At 41.1% G+C, this 25,249-nt stretch overlaps 1 protein-coding gene across 8 annotated transcripts in view; it reads right to left on the bottom strand.

Moving 5' to 3' along the window:
- The window catches only part of LOC102300359 (membrane-associated phosphatidylinositol transfer protein 2), a 41,115-nt gene that overhangs the window by 11,672 nt on the left and 4,194 nt on the right, over positions 1–25,249 (bottom strand). For 6 of the 8 annotated variants that reach the window (XM_042218383.1, XM_042218382.1, XM_042218387.1 and 3 more), the window contains exons 2-7: positions 10,966–11,208; positions 6,824–7,038; positions 5,961–6,082; positions 5,151–5,384; positions 4,677–5,012; positions 2,073–2,168 (exon numbers count right to left, since the gene is read on the bottom strand). In XM_042218383.1, the coding sequence (XP_042074317.1) occupies positions 2,073–2,168; positions 4,677–5,012; positions 5,151–5,384; positions 5,961–6,082; positions 6,824–7,038; positions 10,966–11,043 (1,081 nt within the window). In that variant the 5' untranslated portion in view covers positions 11,044–11,208. Of the gene's footprint in view, positions 1–2,072; positions 2,169–4,676; positions 5,013–5,150; positions 5,385–5,960; positions 6,083–6,823; positions 7,039–10,965; positions 11,209–11,453; positions 13,729–25,249 lie in introns of those variants that run through there. The other 2 variants (XM_042218384.1, XM_042218385.1) reach the window with 2 other exon arrangements.

Here is a 25,249-nt window from a genome sequence, read left to right as displayed (position 1 = left end):
CAACAGATTGGTTAAAACTGTATTCACTATTCAGGGGTTTTGAATGGATTATTACACCAAGAGTTCAGATTCAGAGTGCCAGATTGGCCTTTCTTGGGATTAATAAAGCAATTTGTTTGCAGCTTACCCCGACAACCTATTCACCCAATCAAACTCACACAATGCCGTCCTTAAACACGAACCACAAACCCTGCTGCGTGTCAACAAATAATGGGATATAAAAATAAATATGCAAACAAATAAAATAGAATAACAAAGACAAACCGCTAAAAATGAACAATAAAAAAAAATTAATCTAAATGAACCCTGTCAGTGTCAAAGTGATCTAATAAAGAAGGGAATGAAGGAAAAGGAACCTTAGGGTTTCCTACAAGTTAACAACCTACACAAATGCACATGAAGCTTGGTGTTTCCATGTGTGATCATCCACACACAGTGAGTATACGTTGTTTTGCATTTATTGTATCACTATAATTTATTTTCTATAAACTAAAAACAGTCAGCTTCCTCCATGATTACCTGCTACAAATATTTCACTATGCGCCTTAAATTCATGCACACATATGGATGAATCGTCTCACTGATCTACTGACATTAACCTGTGATTATAAAAGGACCTCAAACAGATCCTTTTTAATTCCTCTCAGGGCGATTTTTGCCAACAGCGTTCACTTTAGCTGGGTAATCAAGATTTGACCTCAAATCAAATCATGTCCTATTTATTTCTACAGCAGCTACACTACAAATAAACAGCATCAACGCAGGAAATCAAATGACATTCTTTATTTCATAACGATTTGGCTGGAATACTCACAGGGGCTTGCGGCAAGTTTTTGTAGCATTGTTCCTAACACACAAAATTTTCTGACTCGAAATCCTTTATTTCATTTGTTTCCTCAGTTGCTTCAACATCCTTCTAATTTATTCATTAATATAAACAACCATCCAGTGTTAAACTGGATAAAAATGTCAGATTTTCTTTATTCCACTGCAAGATTTTTTATTAATAAACCTTCAATGATTTAAATAAAACATGTTAATTAAATACGACAGGTTACACGTGTACCATCATTGGCAAATTCACCTCCTTAGCTTTTTTTTCTTCTTCCTTTATTCATTTGCATTTAAAAAAAAAAAAAAAAAAAAAAATGGAGTGTAAAAATAAACTTGCACACGCTTTTCTAATCCTTGAGTGATTGTTACTGCAAGAAGATCACAAGAACTTTAAAGACAGAAGCCTAAAATTGGAAGCAATCTGAGCCAACTCAGTCGTTTTCCAGATTTAATTTGTGTACTTGCATCATGTGATTTACAAACACTTACATGTATAAGCTCATTCTGATGCCCTCATTTATTTACCCATAATTAAATAAGTGTTCATAAATCATGACGTTTTAAGCAGGCCATCTGGCTTTTGCTTCTCACACACACACACAAACAATGAATCCATATAAACACGAATACTGTGACACATGTTAATATGAAAAAAAATAATTAGACGTCAACACAATTCATTTTAGTTATTGTTTTCCAGTGACTCATAGTGTCACGAGCAACCTATTAAACTCGGGGTAGGTGGAAACTAATGAATGCAGCAAAATTAGTATCAGTGTAATCAATGACTGCATCGTGCATAATTTTATTCTCATTCATCATATTGACTAAACTGAATTTCTCACACACACACACACACACACACACACACACACACACACACACACACACACGTAAATTATTCACTATTCACAGGGGTTCTTTTATTTCTTTGATGCACCGTGAACTGTGTGAATGAAGTTGGGCAGAGACGATTGTGATTTTTGAACGTGATATTGGGATGAGACACCTCGTTCGTGTCTTCTCGGCCGAACTTATCCAGCAGGAAGAACGGGTGCCGCAGCACACCCACCTAGTTCAACTGTAGCCCCAAAGCATGCTGGGTATCTGGGAAGCTTAAGAACTGATCTGCGATTAAAGAGACGCATTCAAAGGAAATGAAGAAAGGGGAGCCAAACAGGTTAGAAACATTTCACCCAGCGTCCACATTTACTTTACAAATCAGAGCAGCAAGTTACCGTGAGCATCGAAGAACTCCTCGTCCGAGCTGTCGTCCGAGTCTCGTGCAATGCTCTGCATCCTCCACTCGGAGATGCTGTGACGTGACGGGCTCACTGGGTGGGGGGGGGGGGCAAACAAGAAAAAGGAAGAAACAGGAAAGCAAGAAATTCACCATTATTTTGGGATGTGCATTTTAGCCTCTGTGTCACACACACACACACACACACACACACACACACACACACACACACACACACACACACACACACACACACACACACACACACACACACACACACAAAGACACACCAACCACAACACACACACACACAGACACACAACACACACACGACACACACACACACACACACACACACACACACACACACACACACAACACACACACACACACACACACACACACCACACACACGAACACACACACACGCACACAACAACAACACACACACACACACACACACACGAACACGCACACACACACACGAAACACACACACACACACACACACACACAGTGTTACATAAACATATATCAGTCTCTGTGGTGCATTACTTCATCACAGATGGACTGATTGGTGGTGTGTTAAAGCGGCGGTGTGTTAAAAACCGAGGCCCAGTGCAACAAGAACGAGCTCCAAACACACCAAAATCTTTTCCAGCTGAGGAAAAACAGGCCTCGTCTATCACCTGTCTTCAATCTATGGATTATATATCATTAGGTGGTCACTGTGAGAGGCAGTAAGAGAGGGGCACAGATGTAGCTGTCAGTGCAGAGAGACACAGCAGCGCTGGAAGGGAGGGTCACTCTGAGGAGCATCAGCCTCCTCTGTCCTGTGATGTCAGCACTGTTGCTAAAAATAGCCCTGGAGGGAATAATGGAGGGAGGGAGGGCAGTTACAGGGGTGAAATGAGGCTCGATGAGAGTCGGGGTCCATCTGGCAGCTAAAGTGAGCGCCACCTGAAGAAGGGGTGACACTTGAGATGGGTGAATTCAGATATCAATGTTGCTGACAAAAATAACCCAGAGGAGATTCACACAGGGGTGTGAGTAAATATGGTTGAGGAGCAGTTAAAGGAAATTCAGGTGCCTCATAGGAAAGTAAAGGCACAAATAGAGTCTGCACACTTTAAAAACTGGTTCTGATGCGTTTGCTTTATTAACACCAATTCAAAGGTCTGAGCTCACGGTTTTTCCAATAGAGTCTGGTTACTTCACCTTTGGGTTAACTCTTAGTGTGTATGTTTGTGCAGAGCTGAACCCCAAAAAAAAAAGAAAAAAAAAAAAGAAGCGCTATTACTGCACTTCCTGTGCAGCTGTAACCCAAATTCATTCAACCGCAGGTGTGCAAAATGAAAAATGAGACCTCACAGAATCACACAATCCTACTTTAGCTTTGCACCAGCTTGAAGCTTGACCTTACTGACTGAATTCTTCACATACTAGCTTTCTAGTGTGGACGAGTCTGCAGTATCACAGTTTGCTGTGTTCACTTACAGGATATTTGGACTTTGATGTTAGCATGCATAAATATATAAAATGCAGAAATGAGTCACATGCAAGACTTAACAAATAAGACTTTAACACACGATGAGATGTAAATACAGTTGTCACAAGAAAGAGTTCAGTACCGTGCAAAAGCCTTGAGCACCCTCGTTTCTTTACATTTTGCTAGGAAAATGGGTGCAAGGATTTCCATGCATGTGCAAACGCACATGGAAATGGCGTATGTAAGGCAAAAACAGAGTTTTTACAATTCTTATGAGCTCGAAAGAAAGAACTCTCTTAGGCAGCTTTTTCATTTCTATAAGTAGTCTTCAGGAATTCTTGCAGGACATTCAAAGCTCTTCTTTGGATGTTGGCTGATTTTTGTTCCATTCTCTGTCAAGATGATCCCACACTGCTTCGATAATGTTGAAATCTGATTGGTTTGTGCTGGATTTTTTTAATGTTTTTTTAAAAAAACAAAACAAAACACGACTTTCAGATATTGTTCAACTCCTGAAGATAGTTTTATTTTTTCGGTGTAGTGTCACTTCTTTTTTCCTCAACTTGTCCAGCTTTTGCAGATTGTTTAAGGACATTACTTACCATGTTGAGATATGTCAAGTTTTCAGTTAATAGCTATTCAGGAAACACCTTGTGGGTGTAAAATTTTATGCCTGTCAAACTGTTATCTTTGCAATTTTTCGACTAAATGAAGAGGAAGAAACTGCTTTTGTGACAGGTTGCCAGTAACGAAGTGCCTGAAAATAGAATCCAAAACTCGTTCTTATCTGTAGACACAACATTGGTTCATCCCTTGAGTTGTTTGCCTTTACCCTTGAATGGCTCATAAATCAGTGTTAAGTGGTTCAACAAACAAAAATACATACTTCTGAAAATAGTTGAGATAAGAACTGGACTGAAAATGAGAGAAAGAGCAGCCAATGACTAAAGAAAACCTCTCCAGGAGGCCTGGAAAAAAAATAGCTTCTTTGGAAGCAAAAATAATGAAATGAGGGGTGGATCAAGACGTTTACACATCACATCGATGTGCCAGCTTCACAAAGTCATACACAGCAGTGATAAGGGTAAATGCATGAAGATGGCATGTTCCTCACCTCCTCTCTTGGATGATCGGGAGGATCGGGAGGAGGTGGACCACTGCTTGGTAAGTATACCTCGTGGCTGCAGAGTTTCTCCTCCTGAGCTGGGAACGACTGCTTCAGCTTCGATACAGCTGATTGCCTCTTTAACCTCCTGGTCTTTGTCTGGAGACGGTGTGCCTCCGTTGGCCTCGGTGGCCTCCTCTGCCTGGCTAAACTGAGCCATCTTCCTGGCCAGGGCCAGCTGGGTTTCCAGCTCCAGCTGCCTGATGTCTTCTATGGTCAGACCATACCACTCATCCTGCCAGCACCAGGCCTGCCGGTGGGCACGCACCATCACCTTTCTTAAGCCTAGTGAAAAACAGTTGCAGAACAATAAACCCTCGCTAACACTGTAACTGAATAGGGTATTAGTAAAATGAATTTTTTTTTTTTTTTTTTTTTTTTTTTTTTTTTTAAATGCAGGAACATCTGGGACCTTCAACTCACCAACATCATGAATAAAGCGTTCAATCTTTGACTGCATGCCCCAGTAGCGGAACTCCACCTTACAGAGCTTGTAGGCACACATGATGGGGGTCTTGCCTGGGTTATTGTTGTACTCTTCTATCCAGTCGTCCCACAGAGGACCCCTCTGGGTCTTGGCTGACTTGTAAAGCCTCGGGTCTTCCTCTGATTTGTACTCATGAGCGGGGATGGGATCTGTCACTATGTCAATTGGGTCTGCAAAAGGCGATTCGTTTTCAGAGGGTAAGCTTTTATGGACTCAGGTGTTTGGAAGTTGTTGAGGCTTTACTATTACATTACGGTGTGTGCACAAGTGGGTGGAGCAGTAGTTCCGACTTGTATGAGCTTGTGTTTAACAGCTTCAAATTCTTTTTATAACTGGAATTCCAGCTAACACTATAAGATACACAGACACAAGTGATTTATATAATTACAATAGTGGAACTGAGTCACTGCGTACCCTAAGAGCCATTCCTTTCAGGGCGTTGTTTTCACTGGGAGAACACACTCATAACCATAGAAAAATAACAGATGCTGTAACATTAAGCTACCACAAGTGGGCCTCATCCACTGCATATCTTAGTAGCAAGAGGACAGACAGCAAAACGCCTTCAGCTTCTGAATGAGGAGATCATTACTTGCTGTATTGATTCTCTAATGCGGCCATATGCCAACACGCAGCCTGAGCTTGCTTTGTATGTGTGCAATTTGAAAGTGAAATTAGCCACATTATTTTATTATCCCAGTTTTATGTTGACACAGACGTTCGGGGCAGACGTCAAATGGTCTCACCAATAGTCCTCTGTCTTTTCTCTGCTGCTGACATGTTGAAGACATCTGCCTGGTTGCCAGTGTCGGGCTTGTAGTATGTCTCAATGTCAATAGAGAACTTCTCCACAAAGGGACAAGTGTATCTAAGGGAGAAGAAATTTAAAAAAAAGAAATGAAACAACTGTCCCAACAAAGCACCAGTGAGTTTTGTGTCTCCCTTCATTTGGACTCATTTTATATTAATAACTCAAGAGCAGAACTATTTTACTACGAGTGACAACCCCATCTTACTTTTGATTATAAAAGACACTTAAGCCATACCCATCTGCTGCATCTGGAGCAAAACTGTCACTAGTTGAATAGATGTGTCAACAGCACTTTGAGTCTATCAATATCCCGAGTGTGCAGTCAAGGGCACATCTCTTTTCAGCACCTTCACATCTTTGTTTGTCAGACCTCACACAGACAAATGGACTGACGCTCTGAAAGTGAGGGGCTGTCAACGTCTGGCTGTCTGGGAGCACTACTGGCCATGCGCCGATCTGATGGGCTGCCTCGTAATATTCTGACAACTTGTTCATGGACTTGGAATCATCAAATTAATCACTGAATACAATTATGGCAGAAAATATTATCCTCTGCAGAACCTGGGCTAGATTTTTGTCTGTAAATGAATGTAGATCTACCGGCAGCAGCTATGTCACATGCACAAAGCATTTATACTATTAAAATAGTCTGTGTATTTCTACTACCCTGCTTTAAAGAGGTGTCAAGGTTAAAGCTAATGTTACTTTATTGTATCCAAAAGGAGAAAAATCCTCCTGTTTCGACACAATGCTGCATTAAAAGTGTCGAGGTGGCCTCCTTACATCACCCAATCTCACCTGGTGCGGGTGTAAGGGTAGGCGTTCCAGGACTCTTCTTCAACCCTCAGTGCCGCTTTGGGCAAGATAGAGCGGAACCAGCTGGGAATGTGCATGCCAATATGGTAGACCTTGTGGGTGTACTGGCCGATCCCGCCCGGTCCATCTGTATACGGCTTGTTTTCTAGGATCTCCACCCCACTGCCTTCACCACAGCTCTCTTCTCTGCTCTTCTTCTGTAAGAGGAATAATGAAAGAAGAAATGCATATTTGCATATTAGTAGAAAAGCACAAAGTGTGGCGGTGTTAGATGAAACAACATAGGATCATTTTTATTCTAATAATTTTTAGTAATAATAATTTCACACCGAATCTGGAACTGATGTTTGAGAACAAACAACTAAATGAATGGGATTTTTGCAGAGACAGTGAGGCATCAGTCTGGGTATGGCAACGACACACACAAAATTAATAGCTTCCTGGAAGCACCTCCAGCTCTGAACGGCATATCAGGAAGATGCGGAAAAAAAAAGAATCAGCGTGTGGAGCCACACCTTTTCTGTATTTACATTGCAGATGCACATAAGAGGAGAAGCCGGGTGGAGCCTGCAGCTGCGGCTGTGTGAAGTCAATGGCGCAAATGTCGGGAATTGCTAGAGGACAATTTGTAATTGTGAAACTTGTGAATGAGAAAACATTAAACAGCAGAACATAGTCCAAATGCTGACGACAGACATGAGGACCATAAAAAGTCAGATTTCTGATGTATCATGTTTTTTTCCCTCTTATCAGCAGTTGTTCAGTGTTAGTATATGCAGCTTAACCTTTGTTTAACTGCGTGTTTAGTGCAGCGATGGCATAATAGGGAGACCGATTCCTCCAGTCAGCTGTGCAGAGCGAGGTGATGGAAGCAAACCAGTGAATCAGTGGAGCAGGGAAGAGGAAGCCATGAGGCATCCAGCACACTGGACCTCATTACCTTTGACAGGTCATTCATTAGCAACCCGCCCAGCTCTCAACAACCCAGACACAGCTCCAAAGACACAGCACAGACACCACCACAGCAACGTCAGACCGGCCGTACACTCAACCAGTATGCGATGCAGAAACTCAGTCACAGCAAGTGAACAGATAATCTCCAGATTACAGTGCATTATAAAAAGCTCACTACGAAAATACAGAACAAAAATACATATCCACTGATGATGAATTTTAAGCATTTTTTTTTTAAAGGAAAAGTCCAACCTACAAACACTACATCCTCGTGTTTGCCTGTCAACGGCAGAGTCCCTCCTTCTTCCCTTTGTAGCGCTGGGTAATTTTCTCCAGTTCACCAGAAAAAGATCATAAAGCACTGGCCAGGGCGTAGCCGCTCTCATAACGGGAAGAGCGGGAACAGATAACAAGTTTAAAAATAAAGAAACTCTCAATGTAACGTTATATATTACAAAATACAGGACACTTTATTTATTCACATACAGAGGTAAAGTGTACCTTTGGAGGAAAATAAGTGTAGAAGGAGGTACCTTGATGCCCTCTACAGGGAGTCTCTCATGTAAACAGTTTTGCTTTCTTTAAACAGCCATCAAACTTTTGCGAAGTACTCACACCATGATGGCCTGCTATACATGTTTAGACCCAACTACTATGACAGGATAGGAGTCACATCCTGGCATTTTCCTCTCGCGAGGCGCGTTTCCTGCTAGAGATGCTCCTTTTTTTTAACGATAACTCCACAGTTGCTTATTCAAAACACGTAGGGCCTGTGTGGATGAATGAGGCTCAATGAGAACTGCTCATATTTAAAATCTCACACATTGTGAGAAGAATGTGACAATTACCGATCATATAAGAAAGTGTCGTAAGGGGCAAAGGAAAGAACGTGAAAGGAGAGATAGGGTGGGGCGCAGCCTGGTGAGGTGGAGATATAACTAGGCTGTCCTAAGGCCCCGGCTTCGTTTATGAGGCTTTCACAGAGGATGGATTGCAGGCGGGCGGACAGGGCTACATGCTGCGGTTGCCCTGGTAACATAAAGCAATGAAGTGAGGGTAGCCATGCTCTCCTTCCTTCTACCCCCTCTCTCAAATTTCTTCCCATCCCTTCTTCACTGCCTCTCTTTTTATCCTCCATTTCCTCATTCACTCCTTCTCGTGAACAAAACCTGACCACTGGCATGCTGCTGATGTCATGGTTGCCATAGTGACAGAAGCCTCAGCGCACCGAGTCTGTTTAGAGGCGGTTAGGTCATGGGGAAAGGTAACTATGGGTCAATACAATGTTGGAACTCTTTGTCCTGGGATTTTGTTTCCATACTTAAGAGTTCACGCGCAGAAAGAATTTTTTTTATATATATATATAATATATATATATATATATATATATATTATATATATATATATAATTTTATATTATAATATTAATATATATATATATATATATATATATATATATATATATATATATAAATAAATATATTATATATATAATATATATATATATATATATATATATATATTATATATATATATATATATATATATATATATATATATATATAATATAATATATATGTATATTTATTTTATTTTTTTTTTCTCTCTTTCTTTTTAAGATTAATTAACCCTTCACAAATACAATGAAGGTGAATTATGAGGTGAGGAAGAAGTGTGCCGCAGAGCCCGACATGTGCCGTCTTGAAACGTCTGCTTGCTTTGGGGCATGTCCTCTGAGTCATGTTCCCACACATCTACAACTCAAGCAGACAACCTGTCTGCTGGATACAGCATCGGGAGGACGTTTAGAAAAGCAAGCAAACCAACATGAACAACAAACATCTTTACCATCTGAAAAAAATAAACAAATAAATCTGAAATTCTTTAGAAGACGTACACACTCTTTCTACACTCATTTCAGCTTATGCAGAGAAAACCGGTAACTGGTGAGAACGTTGCAACAACCAAATTCTCTCTCTTATCCTCTCTCAAATACTCGCTCTCTCTATTTGCAATGATGTAATGCAGCTAGTGACACAGGCTGTTTTTAAAGTACACGGCAAAAACAAGGAGAGGCTTTCAGAGTCAATACAGTTGAATTAATCTCTATGTAGCCTTGTTATACCTGTGGGTGGATATTAATTTTAAACAACCCCGTCAACATCCTTATTTGGCTGTAAGATTAACAGCTGGTCTACATCATGAAAGCATCCTGGGCTTTCCTTACCCAAGTCATAAATGCTGAACCTATCTAACAAAGCTGAACCCTGAGAGATGAAGGTCACAAATAAAGCTCCCACGTTTGACTCTTAAGATGCCGATTTCTCTTGATACTTTGCTTTGAATTTACTCTGCACTCTTTGTGAATCTTATTTTCTGATAACAAAAAGCAACCAGACTCACATTACCATCGCAATGCAAGATCAGCAAAGAGGCAAAATGCATCGAAACTCAAAAAACCTCAACTTGATCAAACAGGTCTGTAACTTCAGCTTGCTCTGCAATGATCGTAAAAACACACATTACGTAACCGTGCAGCTCAAATCCAAACAAATGCACCTAATGCCTAATATGCACATCTCTGAACTATAAATAACACTGTATTTTTACCACAGCCTGAGTCTTGGCATCAATACCTCCTCTGTGTACTGCTGGATTAAGTAAATCTACCTTCATGTACACATGCCATATGAAGAGGATATAATGCTGCACAGCAGAACTAAAGCTATTTAAATGGGCCCTTTCTGCAGGCGCTGTAAACCCTAATGCTCTAACACAGACCCTCCATCTCCAGCTAAGGGCCTGCTTTGACAAATGAAAGCAGTATGTCCATCTCCGTCGCAGCAGTGTGTGTACATGGCGTTTCATTGAGTGCAGAAACATGCGGTCTATGACAGCTCTAAACAGCCAGCTTCAGAGAGTTTAAACTGGATAATCTATCAGCACACAGGCTCTCTTTGTTTAGTTGCTCCACCAACGTCACGCATCATACGACCAATCGTTTTCATCATTGAGTATGCTGTGATTGCACACTTCAAGAACTCGCCGTGTTACTTTATCTCCTCTTTGACTGCTCGTTTTCGTCCCCTCGTTTCTGCGGTTGTTCATTTTTAGTTAGGTGCGTGTGTGTGGGTGAGGATTTGCTGGAAACCATGGTTGTGTTGCCTCACCTGTATCATATAAAGCTGGGCGATGCGGTACTCCTCCACACTCATGGGCATGGGGATGCGGTACTCCTTGATGAGCATGGTGAAGCTTGGAGAAGGGGGATAGGGGGATCAGGGAGGAGATTGACAAGGGAACGGGGGAGGGAGGGATAGAGGAAAAGGGAGGGGGAGAGAGGGAAGGAGAGACTCGGGATGCTCCTATACGAGACTTGTCAAATCACCAGCTGAAGTCCACATTGATGGCTCCTGTGGAGGTGAAAGAAAACGTAAAAAAAAACTGGGTTATGGGTGCTGCATATTAATGCACAACATCCCATTTGTAGAGTGTGTTAGTCAAAACATATGGATAAAGTTAACATCTTAAAATTCCTAATGATTATTCCAGATCCCAACATTCAAAAATCAGAAAGCAGCAGTAAAAAATATCAATAACGGGCAAAACCTGTCAGCACACAGACTAAATTCTGAATCTGTCTAACTCTGCTACACACATCGGAGGACAAAGATCCCCTCTCGTGGCTCACAGGCAGATGAAGAAAAGAGCTAAAGTGTCATTCAGAACATATGCTCCGTGTAGTAGATATCTACTCCAAGCCTTGGCAATGAAGACAAGCACCGGTGTTGTGCCTCCATCCAGCATCGCAAATCCAAGTAAAGCACTTCCTAGGATAAATACTCCTTCTTATACACAGGCTACTGCGTGTGTGTTTTTGTGTGTAGGTGTGTGGCCAGAGTCTACGAAGAGCACCCATGCCTTGCCGACAGTCCCGACAGCCACCCTTTTTCTTCCAGCGGTCCAGCACCGTCACATGGGGTGCTAAGTTAGCATAAGAGGGATTACAGTAGAGTGGGAGGCATTATATAACAGTGTAAGAGCCCCCCTGTTCATGATCGAGGTTTCACAAATAAGAAATACACAAAGCATTGTTTTCAAACCACTGGGTAGAATAGGGGTAGGTGTGGGCTATACATACACAACGTGTGGGTGGCGTGAGTTGCAGAAGTCTGCTTTGACCGTTAAGGCAAGAAAACAGCTCTCCGAAGCTAAAAAAGTACAAAACAAGATCACGCCTATGCAGCACCATACTGCACTGTAGTGGAAGTTTAGCTAAATAACTGTCACAGGCATTATCTCCTTTCCAAGTTATGTTTTCAAATTCTCAAACTTGGATATTTTAACAGCAAAGATTTAAAGGTGTACTTTGATAAAGCACTTATTTGAGTCAGTTGACCCTGAATCCTCGCTTAGTTACTCTGCAATAGGCATAGGCTGCTCAGGGTTTCTCACGAGTGTATCTTCTTCTCCCTTCATACACCAGTCTGCATTTAATCATTAGTTACTATTAATCTCTGGCTCTCTTCCACAGTGCATCTTTTATCCTGTCTTTCACCCCTTGCCCCCCAACCAGTTTGATTCTGCCAGAGAATTCTTCCTGTTAAAAGTTAGTTCTTCCTTCCCACTGTCCCCAAGTGTTTGCTCATTGGGGGTCACTGGATCGTTGGGGTCTTTACCGTGCCATATAAAGCACCTTAAGCGAGTGTAATGATATAAATAAAACTGAGTTTAACTGAAATTTAAGATAAAGTTCAGCCTGTTTTCAGATAGGTCAGGTGAAAGCACATTAGGCAGGATCTTAGTTATGCTGCCGAGGAGACTATAGTGCACAACACCATCCTGACGCTGCTGATTTAGCTATTTAGCCAAATGTGACCACACAGTCTTGCATAACCTTAATATTTACCAATTTCTGAACTATTGGACCTTGCTCAGGAATGCGTCCATTCTGTGTAATCACTCTAATCACATCAATATCCCCCCTGCGTCACTTATCCAACAAACAAAGGCCAGGTTTGGTCGAACTAACAGACCCATTCCCTCCAATGATTGAATGTTTGAATGCCGCTAAAGAAAAGCTTTTATCTATTGACTTTACTGAGGCTGGAAAGAAGACGCAGCCTGACCGACTTCACATCTGGAACAGCAGCTGTTTACTAAAATATTAGGAAGTGTTCTGCTTCTATACGTTTTTTTGTGATTTCTTTACAGTGAAGAACAAAGCATTGACAAAATCAGAGCAGAACACCACATTTTACTGAAAATAACTGCACTCTTGGGGGGGATGCTAGAATAAAACTAGGCTACATGGAGAGGCCCAGAGGAAAGCCTGCAGCTCTGGAGCCCAAGGAGTCTTTAGAAGTTAATCAATAAGGATAAGCACTTTGCACTAACAGCCTCAAACTAACATTTACTCCAAGCATGATTTAAAAATCTGGCAACACTGTTAATGCAGATGCATTTATTGATGCAAGAAATGAGTGAGTATTTTCTCTTGACCACAGATTATGGATGTATTAACTGTACTGATTTGGAGGTCATTCAGTCTGACAATGATAAGACTACTTCTTTTACTGTCTGCTGTCTACTATTGCTTTATGAATCAAAGTTCAGCCCCCAACGGCCAGCCTACACACACACACACGGAAGTGACAGCAGGTATGCAAATACCACAACAAGGACACAGCAAACAAACAGAAAGCAAGAAAAACCAGTAGGCAGCTCAACAGAGGGACCCTGTCCACCCAAAGCGGAGCTCTGTCCGACAGCATGTGTTCAGAAGCTGTTGTGATGATGCTCTGCAGGGATTAGCAGCAATACTGATGCAGGTTAGTTATGTCACTATTCTGCAGGATTACAGCAGTATTGCTACTGGTGAGCATTGCACAAAGCAACCATTCCCCACCATCTTGATTACTCAATTAAATTCAGTCTTTAAAAAAAAAAAAAAAAAAAAAAAAGTAACATACAAGCTAAATTCTGTTTTGTGCACTTAATGAAAGTAAGTACTCGTATTTGGCTTAAGTCTGATTTTATATACCAGCAAATGTGAGTCATATTTATGCCTTGTTGGGCAGAAACTAGGAAGTTATTTCCACCCTCTAATCTGCGGTTCCAGCTTAAAATATGTTTTTCCTTCTTCTTCAGTAAAACGTTTGGTTTCAGTGGAAAGCTTATGCACCACTTTCCAGCACCTGTCTCCTCTTGTCTGGCTGCAGTTGTGTAAACTCAGTGAAGCAACAATCTCACATGGACACACCCAAACTTTATACATATTTGACAGCATACATCTTGTATTGTATATTTATGTATTGTGTCTCCGGTTGTATTGACTACACATTATAAGGCCTCCTGAATTAGCTAATTTAAGACTGGGTGACTGTTCCACAAATACAGGCATTACATTTCACTGCAGATAGAAAGCTTTCCTTAATAAATAAATAAATAAATAAATAAATAAATAAATAAATAAATAAATAAATAAATAAATAAATAAATAAGAAAGCCTTTCCTCCTGCTGGTTTAAACCTGTGATTCTCCAACTTTCATTTTTGACTGATGCAGATGCAGTGCACAGCACAGGACCGGTAATGTACGATTCACCAGCAGACTCGAGAGAGTACTGGCACCATGCTTGACCCAGAAAAAAAGCACTCTCACACACAGAGCTTAAAAATAGCCTGGTCACAATAATCCAAGCATACGCAAGCAGAGTGCTTGACGTTGTTTGTGCAGAGAATATGCTCATTCCCTTCTAAAAATACTGTCTCTGCCCCCCTCTAGGCAGTGACGCAACAGCAGCACAAGCCCATGCACAGCGCTCATCATAAAGCAGCCCCCAATGTTCCTGCTCCTGTTTCGACAAAGCTGAAGACAGTGATAGCTACAAGACACTTTGAGTGGGATTGCCTTTTGTACCTCTTCCTGCTACCGTTTCGTGATCCTGTGCGGCCGGCATACACCCTGAGGTGCACAATGCTACATCACAAAGTGTGATGAGCCATCGAAGGTATTAAATTTTTTTTTTTTTTTTTTTTTTTTAAATGCAATCCTCCAGGCAGGAGTGTTATTGTACCAAGTGATTCATTTTTTCCTTTTTCAAAAGGTGAATTAGACACTAAAAATCAGCGTCAATACAGAAACGTTCCAGGTAACATGATGAATAATACAAGAGGAGCCATAAGGGTGATGCCTTTAATCATGGCTACATCTGTCTGACTACAAAAGCCTTTCTCAATAAACAAGTGTGGAGAGCGCTGCACATCTGGTCACGTCTAACCACTGATAAGTGACATAAACAGATGAAACCTGCTTACTCCACAGAACACAGACCAGCATATCCTTCGGGTCGATTGCTTTGACATAAACATGAAATGTGCCTTTCACTCTTGGCTTTCCTTGCCACTCCACACTGTCCTTCACTCTCATAATGGAAAGTGGCATGACTTAATCTGTCCAAAGACATGATATATGCTCAGTAAACAGACAGATCCCCAGGACAGAGAGCAGCAGCTGGGCCTTGCTGTCAAACACGGAGCAATACCGAGAGGGCAGTGGTGACTCACTGGAGGCTTTTCCCAAAGGCTGCAATGGTGGCGCTCCTTTAAATTTAGCAGTGTTTTATAGAGCACAGTGCTGAGGCTGCGCACCAGAGAAGGCGGTAAATTCCAGGGATCGGTGGCTCACGTGATCGTTAAAATACAAGTGGAACATATTAGCCTCCCGGCTTGCCTGAAATACAGCAGATCGGTTTCACACTGTTGCTCTCGTATCACAGAGGCAACCTCGGTTATGGCAACTGCCTCAGCTTGTGATAAGAATCCTTGATTGAGTTGATGGGCTTACCGACCAATCCAGTTAAAATGTCAAGAGGCTTAAGACAAATGTATTCGTGCTGGGCCGTAAACGCACACAAATGAGGGAGTTTACCATCCATCTACGAGCCTAAAGAAGCCTTTGGGCTTATTTCGAACTCTAACTTCAGTCTCAAACATACTGAGATTATAAGGTGAAGGGTCTAATGAGGGCAAAAAATGAAGAGTATTTATCAGATAAACAGTATTTTTGTGACAATACACCCAATTTACACCCAACAAAACCCACCCCCTTTAGGCACCAATAAAGAAATTTAATAAAACTCTTTATCCTACCTTATTATTGTTTAATCCTTTTACACACACACACACACACACACACACACACACACACACACACACACACACACACACACACACACACACACACAAACACACCACACACAACACACAACAACAAACCCACACACAACACACACACACACACACACACACACCGTGTTTTACCTTGCTTGATTTCAATACAGCACTGGAGGAGTGAGCAAACATTGAGCCTCTCTCTTTAATGAAAAAGCCTTTTTTTTTTCAATATGTGACACCACACAATGCACAGCTCAAACAAAAGCAAAGCAAGAGCATTATGATGGTTCTTTGGTTAGCCTCAGTTTAAAACAAGTCTGATGCTGACTTAAGATGAGAAAATCAGTTTCATATGGAAAAACAAAACAAAACAATGTGTGAGTAATCACCTTTGGAAGCAGTGTTATAAGCTGAAAAAAAACAGTATAATCTTGTAAAAATAAAGGGGCCAAATAATGGTGAGTCATCTTGTTCTTATACAGTAAATACAATGAGCGTCGTATGCATTCTGAAACATATCCATCACCCTTTCCCGTCCCTCAGGTCCACAATCTTCCACAAACTATGAAGGTGGGAAGCACAACCTGCCCTTGTTCTTTACTCATCATCACAGCACAAGGGGAAAGCTAAAAATACTTGACACCCTGTGAGCATCTCCTGCATTGTGTTCCTCCTCCTCCTTCTCGTCCTCTACCTCCTACAGTAGCCCTGCAAGTATGATCTGCTTCTAAAAATGAGCGTGCACAGGGAGGGAATGAACGAGAGCAAAAAGAAATCGAGCTCAGGCACAGCTGAACATGGTGTCGTGAAACTGCAGTTTGATTACCACAGAGAAAGGGATTTGTTAACACGAACAAACAAATGAATAATCTTCTATTAACTGTGAGTTTTAGTTTTAGTGTGTATACCCACTTGGAAGATATCTAAAAACAAACAAACAAACAAACAAAAAAACCCAACATACATTTAAAGAGTGTCATAACTGCTCATTTGATGTGAAAAGCTCTCCTTGTGCAACATACAGAAGAATTAGATATTAGAAGAAAGCCACACCTGTTGCAAAGATATCTGCCATTTTTGCAAAATCTCGAGGTGAACATGATTTTAATCTAAAGCAGATCATCTAATTTAACAGAGGGCAGGAACCACTGGAATATAGGTTTTACATTTGACACCCGCATCATGTAATTAAAATTCAAAAATAAATAAATCGGGTGCTTAGTGACCGCTGAGAACTTTAAGCCCCTTTAATAATTGGAGCCATTGTTTTCTTATGCCTCAGTGGTGCTCGTCAACGCCACAGTGGTCCAAAATGGGCCCGTTGCATACCAACACCATCTCTAACCAACCCCACGCTTCACTCAGAAATCCAAAATTAGATGACCTTATATGAAAATTGCACTTGGATTAATCAGTTACGTGCCAAGGTTAAACGAGGATCTTCCCTTGCTGTCATTCTCTGAAAGTGCTCAGCGAGCCTAAATGAGCTGCGTAGAGAGAGCGTGTTATATAACTCAGCAGATACAGAAAAAGAAAGCGTCGCTACGCTCGCATTTTGCCCATTCCATTAACTAATTCATGTAGCCCAGCAGACCAAAAGGAAAGGAAATGCTTTGGTGCATTTAGACAATCTCTCCAAAACATTCTCATCAGTCACTCTTCGAGTGTTTGGCAGCAACAAGACGCTGATTCAAATTAAGGCCTTCTTGCTAATGTGGAGACTATTGCAGAGTGCATGCTTACCAGTGCCACAAAGGCTTGGACGGATAACAACAAATGAATTTCCATTATCACTGCCACTCTCTGTCTCTCACAACAGTGAGAAGCAGCTTTGGTTATGTGGCATACGACAGCGCTGTGGCTGAGATTCATTACTGCGCTAACACCTACACTATAACTCTATAAAAGAATGTGGGCACATGCGTGTGTATCGCAACCTGCAGAGAGGAAAGTGAGCGCTTGATATGAAGCGTTTAAAAAGACGCTGAAACATCTGCAAACTGCAGAAGCAGCAGGGCTACGAGTAAAATATTTATCAGTTGTGATAGACAAAGGTCGTGGTCACTGCAAAAGTATAGAAGCATATGAAGCTTAAAGGCAAGTGTAAACAGAAATCATTGTGCCTTGCCTGGGGTCTATTTTTAGTCTCTCACATTTAAAAAGAAAAAAAAATGCAACATTCTGTTTTTTGAATGACAATGTCAGAGAAGAGAAAGAAAATGCATTACACTCAACAAAACTTGAGAAGAAAAATGTTTTGCCTTAGGCCAAAATGTATTTTCTTTCCTGCCCCTTTATCCTCTCCATCATTGCTTGAACAGGGGGTTACCATGGAGACACAGAGGGGCCTTTCCTTATTGGTTGCCAAGATGAAGTCAGAGTGACGGGGGAAAGTAGAGACCAGACGCTGCCGGGGCTGATACTGGTTTCTCCCGTTTCCCCTGTCTCCACTTTCACTTTTGTCGGTCTCTTTTCCCTCCTGCCGCAGCTCATTTCCACGGCAATCTGCTATAGAAGCCTCATCGATTCATACAGCAACCCTAAATATCTGCAACTGTGTCAGCATGCAGGATTTAAATGTGGCCCAAAAAAACAAAAACAGAAAAACAAAACTTCAAATAGCCAAGAAAATTCACGATAAGACTTGAAAATCCTTACATGCTGTTTCAAGGCTAGTTTCCTTCTGCGTCTACTGTACTATGCTTAAAATTAATAAAAATAATTAAATAGAGACGCATGTTACTTCCTGCAGCACATCAAGGGTTGAAAGGTGGCCTATGCCCTGTCAGTTTAATGCTAGTTCTCTTTGTGAAGTTTAAAATTAACCAAGTAAACCACTGACAGATCCTCTTTCAAAAACAGCAGTCAGTTACAAGAAAGTGGAAAGAAAAACAAACTCTCTGTGCCAGCTTCACACACTAGCTTAAGAGGAAAGTGAATCCGAAAACCTCTCTGTGAATCGAGGACACAGAAACTAAAAGTGTGCAAAGTTGAAATGGTGTACCTACTAAAACAGACTGGTTTTGAATGTTATGACAGTTTAATCCCTCACAAGCCCCTCATATCAAACTAAAGTCTTATTTGGCCAAGTGCATAAAGTCCAAGCAATTCACAAAAAAGGGAGGACAAATCTGATCTCAACTCAATTATCGACACCCGTCTCAGCCGGTGCTTTGGTCTGTGTGCCAACCTTGTACTTTCTGGGTTACAACTCAAATCACTGAATCATCACCTTCAGTGTGCGTCACTGCTCATTTCAAGGTTACTGTGCATAAAGCACATTTAAAAGGTCAATGATAAGAAAGTTGCTCATAAAAAAAGCCCAAGGTTACAGGCTGCCCTTTGGTGAAATACCTTAAACCCCTTTATGTAGCACAAATAACGCAGCCTTCCAAAAAGTGCTCTACCCACTCACCAAAGAGTGAAGCAGCTTCTTCTACTGACCATAAAAGGCCATTTTCAAAGATGCTCTTGGTAAGTGTCTGTGGCTAACACTGCAGCGGGTTGTGAGGTCAGCTTTCCAGCCTTGTGGAAAGCCTGGTTATGGGATTTTCTTATCAGAGCAAGGGCTATAAAAAATAAAAAAACAACCCCACAAATTCTCACTACAGTAACAGATATACAATAAAAGTCTAACTTCTCCCTTTCTCTCTCACACAGGCACACAACTCTGAAAGAAGGAAGACGTGGCACTTTGTCTGCCACGTAAGAACGGGCAATACAGAGAGACCGCCCGAAAAGAAAAAAGCCTGTACAGTGAGAGCAAAAAAGTAAGCGTGAGACGCTGAGTTAGGGTCCAAAGGGGTCTATTTTTAGGTTCAGAAAAATCAGGTGTCTCTGACCAGTGGAAAAGAAAGAGGAACATGGGTAAAGTGACATGAACCAGCGCTGCTGCTTTCATTTTACGAAGTCCATGTGACTCAGAGCGCTGCGAGGGCTCAGGGCAGAACCAAAAAAAGGAAACAGATATAAAATGGCACTTGTGCATCATACTGATGTAAAAGCTGCAGAGATAAATACTTACATTTCTAAAATATGTGAAATAAACATGGCTGACTCATAACTAATGTGGAGATAGAATAAGGAGGCGTGAAAAAGTCCACTGACGAGCACTTTCTTAATGGTGAAAGCAGCATTTCTAATTCACAGCTGACTGTGATCCTTCGTCGCTCGATTTACTTTCCCTCCCAGAAGCAGATCGTTCTGCCTAAGAGCTAAAAGGTTTCCCGGCACAGAGAGCATGTGCCAGACTGCCTTGATATCCCTTCATCTACAAGGTTGATGATTATGGCCAGGAAAAAAAATAAAACATGCCAGCCCTCTTGGAGGATGTGCATAAACTCGATTTATCTTCCAGAAAAAATGAAGCTCGATAAAAGGACACAGGAAGGTGGACGATTTCTATAAAAAGACTTCGGCTCTTCTTTGGAGTCTGCCCACACTGCGAGAAAAACTTGTGTCCAAATGAAGGAGGACATGGAGCAGACGCGTGCAAAGCGTATGCCTTTGTCTCATTTCCCAGACAACGCCACTGTAGGAGCATTAGCAATGATATGCCATTCATCAGCCGGCTCATCAGGGATGCGTGGGGACAGGTTGTACCCCTGTTGTCCCTGTCAACAGCTCAACACCAGCATTAGCATCACCTGTTTTGTTTAAGAGAGCTGAGGGTGGGAGAGCGAGATGGGGGGGAAAAAAAAAAAAAAAAAAAAGGACAGAGTCTGCGGAGCTCGAAGTGCAGGGAAAACACAGTGTTCCCTTCAGTGCTTGGCCAGCACCCAGGTACATGATGGAAGCTCATCTGAAGTACTGTCATGATGCGTGATTGTCCGCTCAAGATGAATTAAAAGAAAAATTAGACCTTGAAATAACCAGCCAGCTGGCAATGTGTCCCTATGCTCCCATCAGAAATTGTAAGAGATGTTTGTTTTTTTGTTTTTTTAGGAGTGCATCAAATCCCTGCAGGTTCCTGAATGATTGAAAAGGCACAGATGACAGCATTTAGTTTCTGGTTAGTGAAATTGACTGAATATCCTTCGGGATGCACTGCAAAATCTTTTGCACGACTTTAAAAAGGGACACACAAGCTATTATGAACATACGATTGGAAAATGATTGTATTTATCTCAAGTTATCCCCTCCAGTTTTACAGAAAAAAAGTATAATAAGAGTATATGTGTAAGTAGTATATAAATAATTGCTGGATTCCTTTCTGTGATTAGTGACCTCATTTGTTGCCCGAATAAAAAATAAATGAAAAAAGATTCTTCATTTAAAGCCTCTGGGGCACTTACCCACTGAAACCATGAGACCTTAGGCCACTGCATGAGAGCTCTGTGTTAAGTCTACATTGCTACAGACGTGGCCTTAGGTAATTAAATATCCCTATAGTGCTGTGAGATTAAACATGGTTTTACAAATAAAAGCAGGGGGGAAAAAACAAAAGCGAAGATGAGTACAAAAGGGTAACCCAATACGACTGATACAGGAAATAATTTTACATGAAACCAGAAGAATGCAGAATGTGGTATTTTACACATCTTGTTTATTTATTCGTGAACAATTTCTTTTAAGTTTTGCATATTTTGGGGGGGCACAGATCCTACTCAGACAACAAAGAGTAAAGTCACTGGAATCACATTCCTCCTCATAACTTTACGCGCCCATGGGGCCTCTTGCACTCATTCACCCCCCAGGCAACATCATTTAAGTGTGTGAGAGTTTAGTGCTTACACCATAAGAGTGGAGACTGCGGGGGGATAAAAATTGTTACAGCATAGTACTGGGATATTATATAAATAAAAGGTTAACCAAAATATTGATATTTTATTTTAAAAATTTTTTAAAAACTCAAGAATACTACAAACAAGAAGGCTCATCTCATGCACCACCATCCTCAGATAACGTTAGCCTAACATTGAACACGCTTAGCTTGACAAAGATACATCCTAAGTGAGAGCTAGCTAATGGCTCAGTCACAGAAGTAAATAGGACAGGAATTTCCTTGCACCTACCAAAAATAAACGCATAAATAAAAACTTTTGGTGAGTAAATATTTGCCCAGAGTTTGAGGGTGTTGCACACTCTCAACCACTTTTGATCGCAAGCCGACAGGAGGCAGAAAGCCTGCCTCCTATCAGACCAGTTGCAGTGTCACTTAGACTGACTACAGTCACTCTTGCAGAGCTCGTCAAAGGCTGACAAATAGTTGCAATTTAACTTATAAAGACTGATTGCTATCAGCCTGAATGCGTCAATAAGCACAACTTGAGGGGACTCGACTGGCTGCCAGCTGGTCGTTTTCTGGTTGTATTCGTGCAGAACAGGAAGGCTGCCGAGCACATATTTAACAGTTAAATGTGAATATCTGTCTAAGTAGACAGCAACAGATGAGTACATTTCAACAATTTGTCAGATATTTGCTGTATTATCAGAACCAGATTGCAATTAATTGCCAATTTAAGACTGACATTAGACTGATGGCAGACTGTCTTATGGTAACATTTATGGCAGGTTTTAGCGACAGTGTGCTTAACAATCTCATTTTGTAGCAAAACAAAAACAAAAATTATTGGGTAAAACAGATTGACCAAGTTTAACTTTGTTTAACTTTGAGTATGTAATTTGCAGATGAAAAAAGCTGATAAATTGCAATATGTGTTACTGCATATTGCAAAATTTTATATTGCAATATTATTGTACTGTGAGCGCAGTATTGTGTAGTATCTGGCGATTCCCACTTCTACCAAACAGTGTGCATTAAAGTATGGTTTTTTTTTCCACTTCTTTTGCTAGGTGTGTCAAAAACATCACCCAATCACCTGCCATGTATATATAAACCCCACCATGCAAACAGTAGACCAGCTGCCATAGGTGCAATGCTTGAGTAACATAACAGTGTTCAGTGCACAACTAATTTAAGTCAGAGAGAAAAATGTAGGCAAGGAGTACCGATAACATGTCACAACATATCGCACAACGCCAGAGCATGTCAACAAAGGGGTGCCGAAACTCCTTGAAAAGTTACTGTGGTGATTGCAGTGTATTTAAGGTCAGTTTTGCAGTACTATACACGCAAATTTTTCTGACATTTTATTTGGCTATTTCCAAAAATACTCTTCAAACCGCGCGTTAATCAGTGCAGCAAATACACAGGAGTCAGTGGACTCCATCTACATCCGATCATGAATTTGTTTCAGTTAAGCGTCACCCAGACATCATATCAGTACAAAAACAATCACTGACATCATCATCATCATCCTTCATGAGTACTAAAATCACCACCCTTTCTTAAAACAAAAAAAACAAACAAACAAAAAACCCTCATCTTTAAAAGTCAAGTCCCCATTTAGTAAAATATATTTATTTGACAAACCCACCTAGAATAACAGCTGAGGGCTAGTTAGCTGCTAACCAAACAGTCATGTCCTCTCACAGACAATAAACAAAGACCACAGGATATTTTAAAGAGCTTCCTTGTTAAAGATCAGACACTTAACAGGACTTGTACTCAACTAATAAAATCCCCTCCTGTGCCGAATGTACAAATATAAAACTGTTTCTAACAATGGCCAAAGAAATTAAACTAAAGAGACACGACTCTGTTCATGACAAACATCATGACAACCACCATAAGGGAAAAGACTTTAGAATATAGAGTCTGAGATTTAAAAAACAAAACAAAACAAAAAAACAAAACAAAACACCAGTTTGGTGGGTGAACTGTGTTTAATGCTTTTATTATCTTTCTTTAATCTTATTTGACCAGATGAAATCCCACGTAACATGCCAAGCTGCAAAATAAATTGACTTTTCTAATGCTAACAGAAAGCTGGCCACTGCAACTACAATTCAGCAGTGAGCTCCAGAGAGAGAGTATATGCACTGAGTTTGACCATTTTAAATAGTGAATAAAATAAATGAGGAAGTTGGGGAAACCGCAAATCTACAGCTGCATCCTTTTAACCATTATATGAGATTATACTGCTAACTTGGCTTTGGTAAGAGTGGCAGTAATTGTGTTATGAGGTGGGTGGCAGGTCTACATAAAAAGCAGAGACTTTACCTCTTCCTCTGCTTAAAAAAAGAAAAGAAAAAACAAACTGGAGAACTGAAGAAACAGTCCGATATTACACAACAGCTCGGTTTTTGGGGATTTTTCTCTCTTTGAAAAACAAGTGGCAATGCAGCAAGTGGGTTAAGAAAACATCAGATTACACAAACCTGTAAAGTCAGTGCACGCATCTCCAGAGCAACATCTAAAGACGCACCGTTTGAATATTTAACCTTATTAGCCGCCGCTCGCATCGCTCCTTTTGCTGTACGAACCTGTCGTTTCTTTCCTCTTCCTGTGCCAGTGATCTCATCCGATAATCAGCTCAAACGGTACACACGTGGAACCAAAAGATGTGGTGAGCAGCAGCATACGTCATTCAAACTTACACTGGCAGGAAATGCATCTTTTCTTCCTCGCTCCACTAAATTCAGTTACTTAATGACTGTATGCTTGTTTGTCATCTTATTAACGGCGGGATTATTGACTTATGCTGCAGGACAAACTCCAGCAAACCGAGGGTTAATGTGGGAGTACGGGCGATTTGCCACATGCAAGAACACATACACACGCACACACGCACAAAAAAACCAAATAGATACCACACCACTATGAATACTCAAACAAGGCTGGGGACACATGCTCGAAAGCTACAGGCTCCTCTATCAGGAATTTTCCACTCCACCGTCACTCAGATATACAGCATACATTTGCAGTGTTTCCTCCTGAGCGTCAGGAGGTTGTCAAGCTGTATAATGTTAGTGGAGTAGTGCGTAATTTGAGCCTTGGAAAAGAGGCGGGAGCAAATATTGGCACGGATATGAATTTTTATCATTCTTCAATTAGCTCATCGCAGTACCCCCCCCTTTTCCACCCCCCTCCTTTAAAAGCAGCACCAGAACTGCTTTAATTCAACAACAAGTTGTGAACAAGCCACACAAGAAATCACAACTGTACAGACAACGGGCTGATTCACAATCACCTCCACTCTTTCTCCTTCGGTGCCTCTGTTTGTGTGATGTGTTATATTTAAGAGAGGCACCTGAGAGTTAAAGAGCTATCAGGTTTCAGAAGCCTGTCAACCGCTCTCTCATAGTCTCTCTGTCTCTGTGAACGCTCAGAAACACATCAGTAATTGTGCTTCTCGTCTAAAAAAGAAATGGATTAAAACCTGAAAATAATATCTGCAGGTCTGTGTACAAAACAAGCTTCACAAAACAAACA

Source organism: Haplochromis burtoni, unplaced genomic scaffold, assembly GCF_018398535.1.
Source record: "Haplochromis burtoni strain Fernald_Lab_line unplaced genomic scaffold, NCSU_Asbu1 Contig_18, whole genome shotgun sequence".
Taxonomy (NCBI): domain Eukaryota; kingdom Metazoa; phylum Chordata; class Actinopteri; order Cichliformes; family Cichlidae; genus Haplochromis; species Haplochromis burtoni.
Note: the sequence above shows the minus strand (reverse complement) of the source record. Positions and strands in the feature narration are given on the sequence as shown.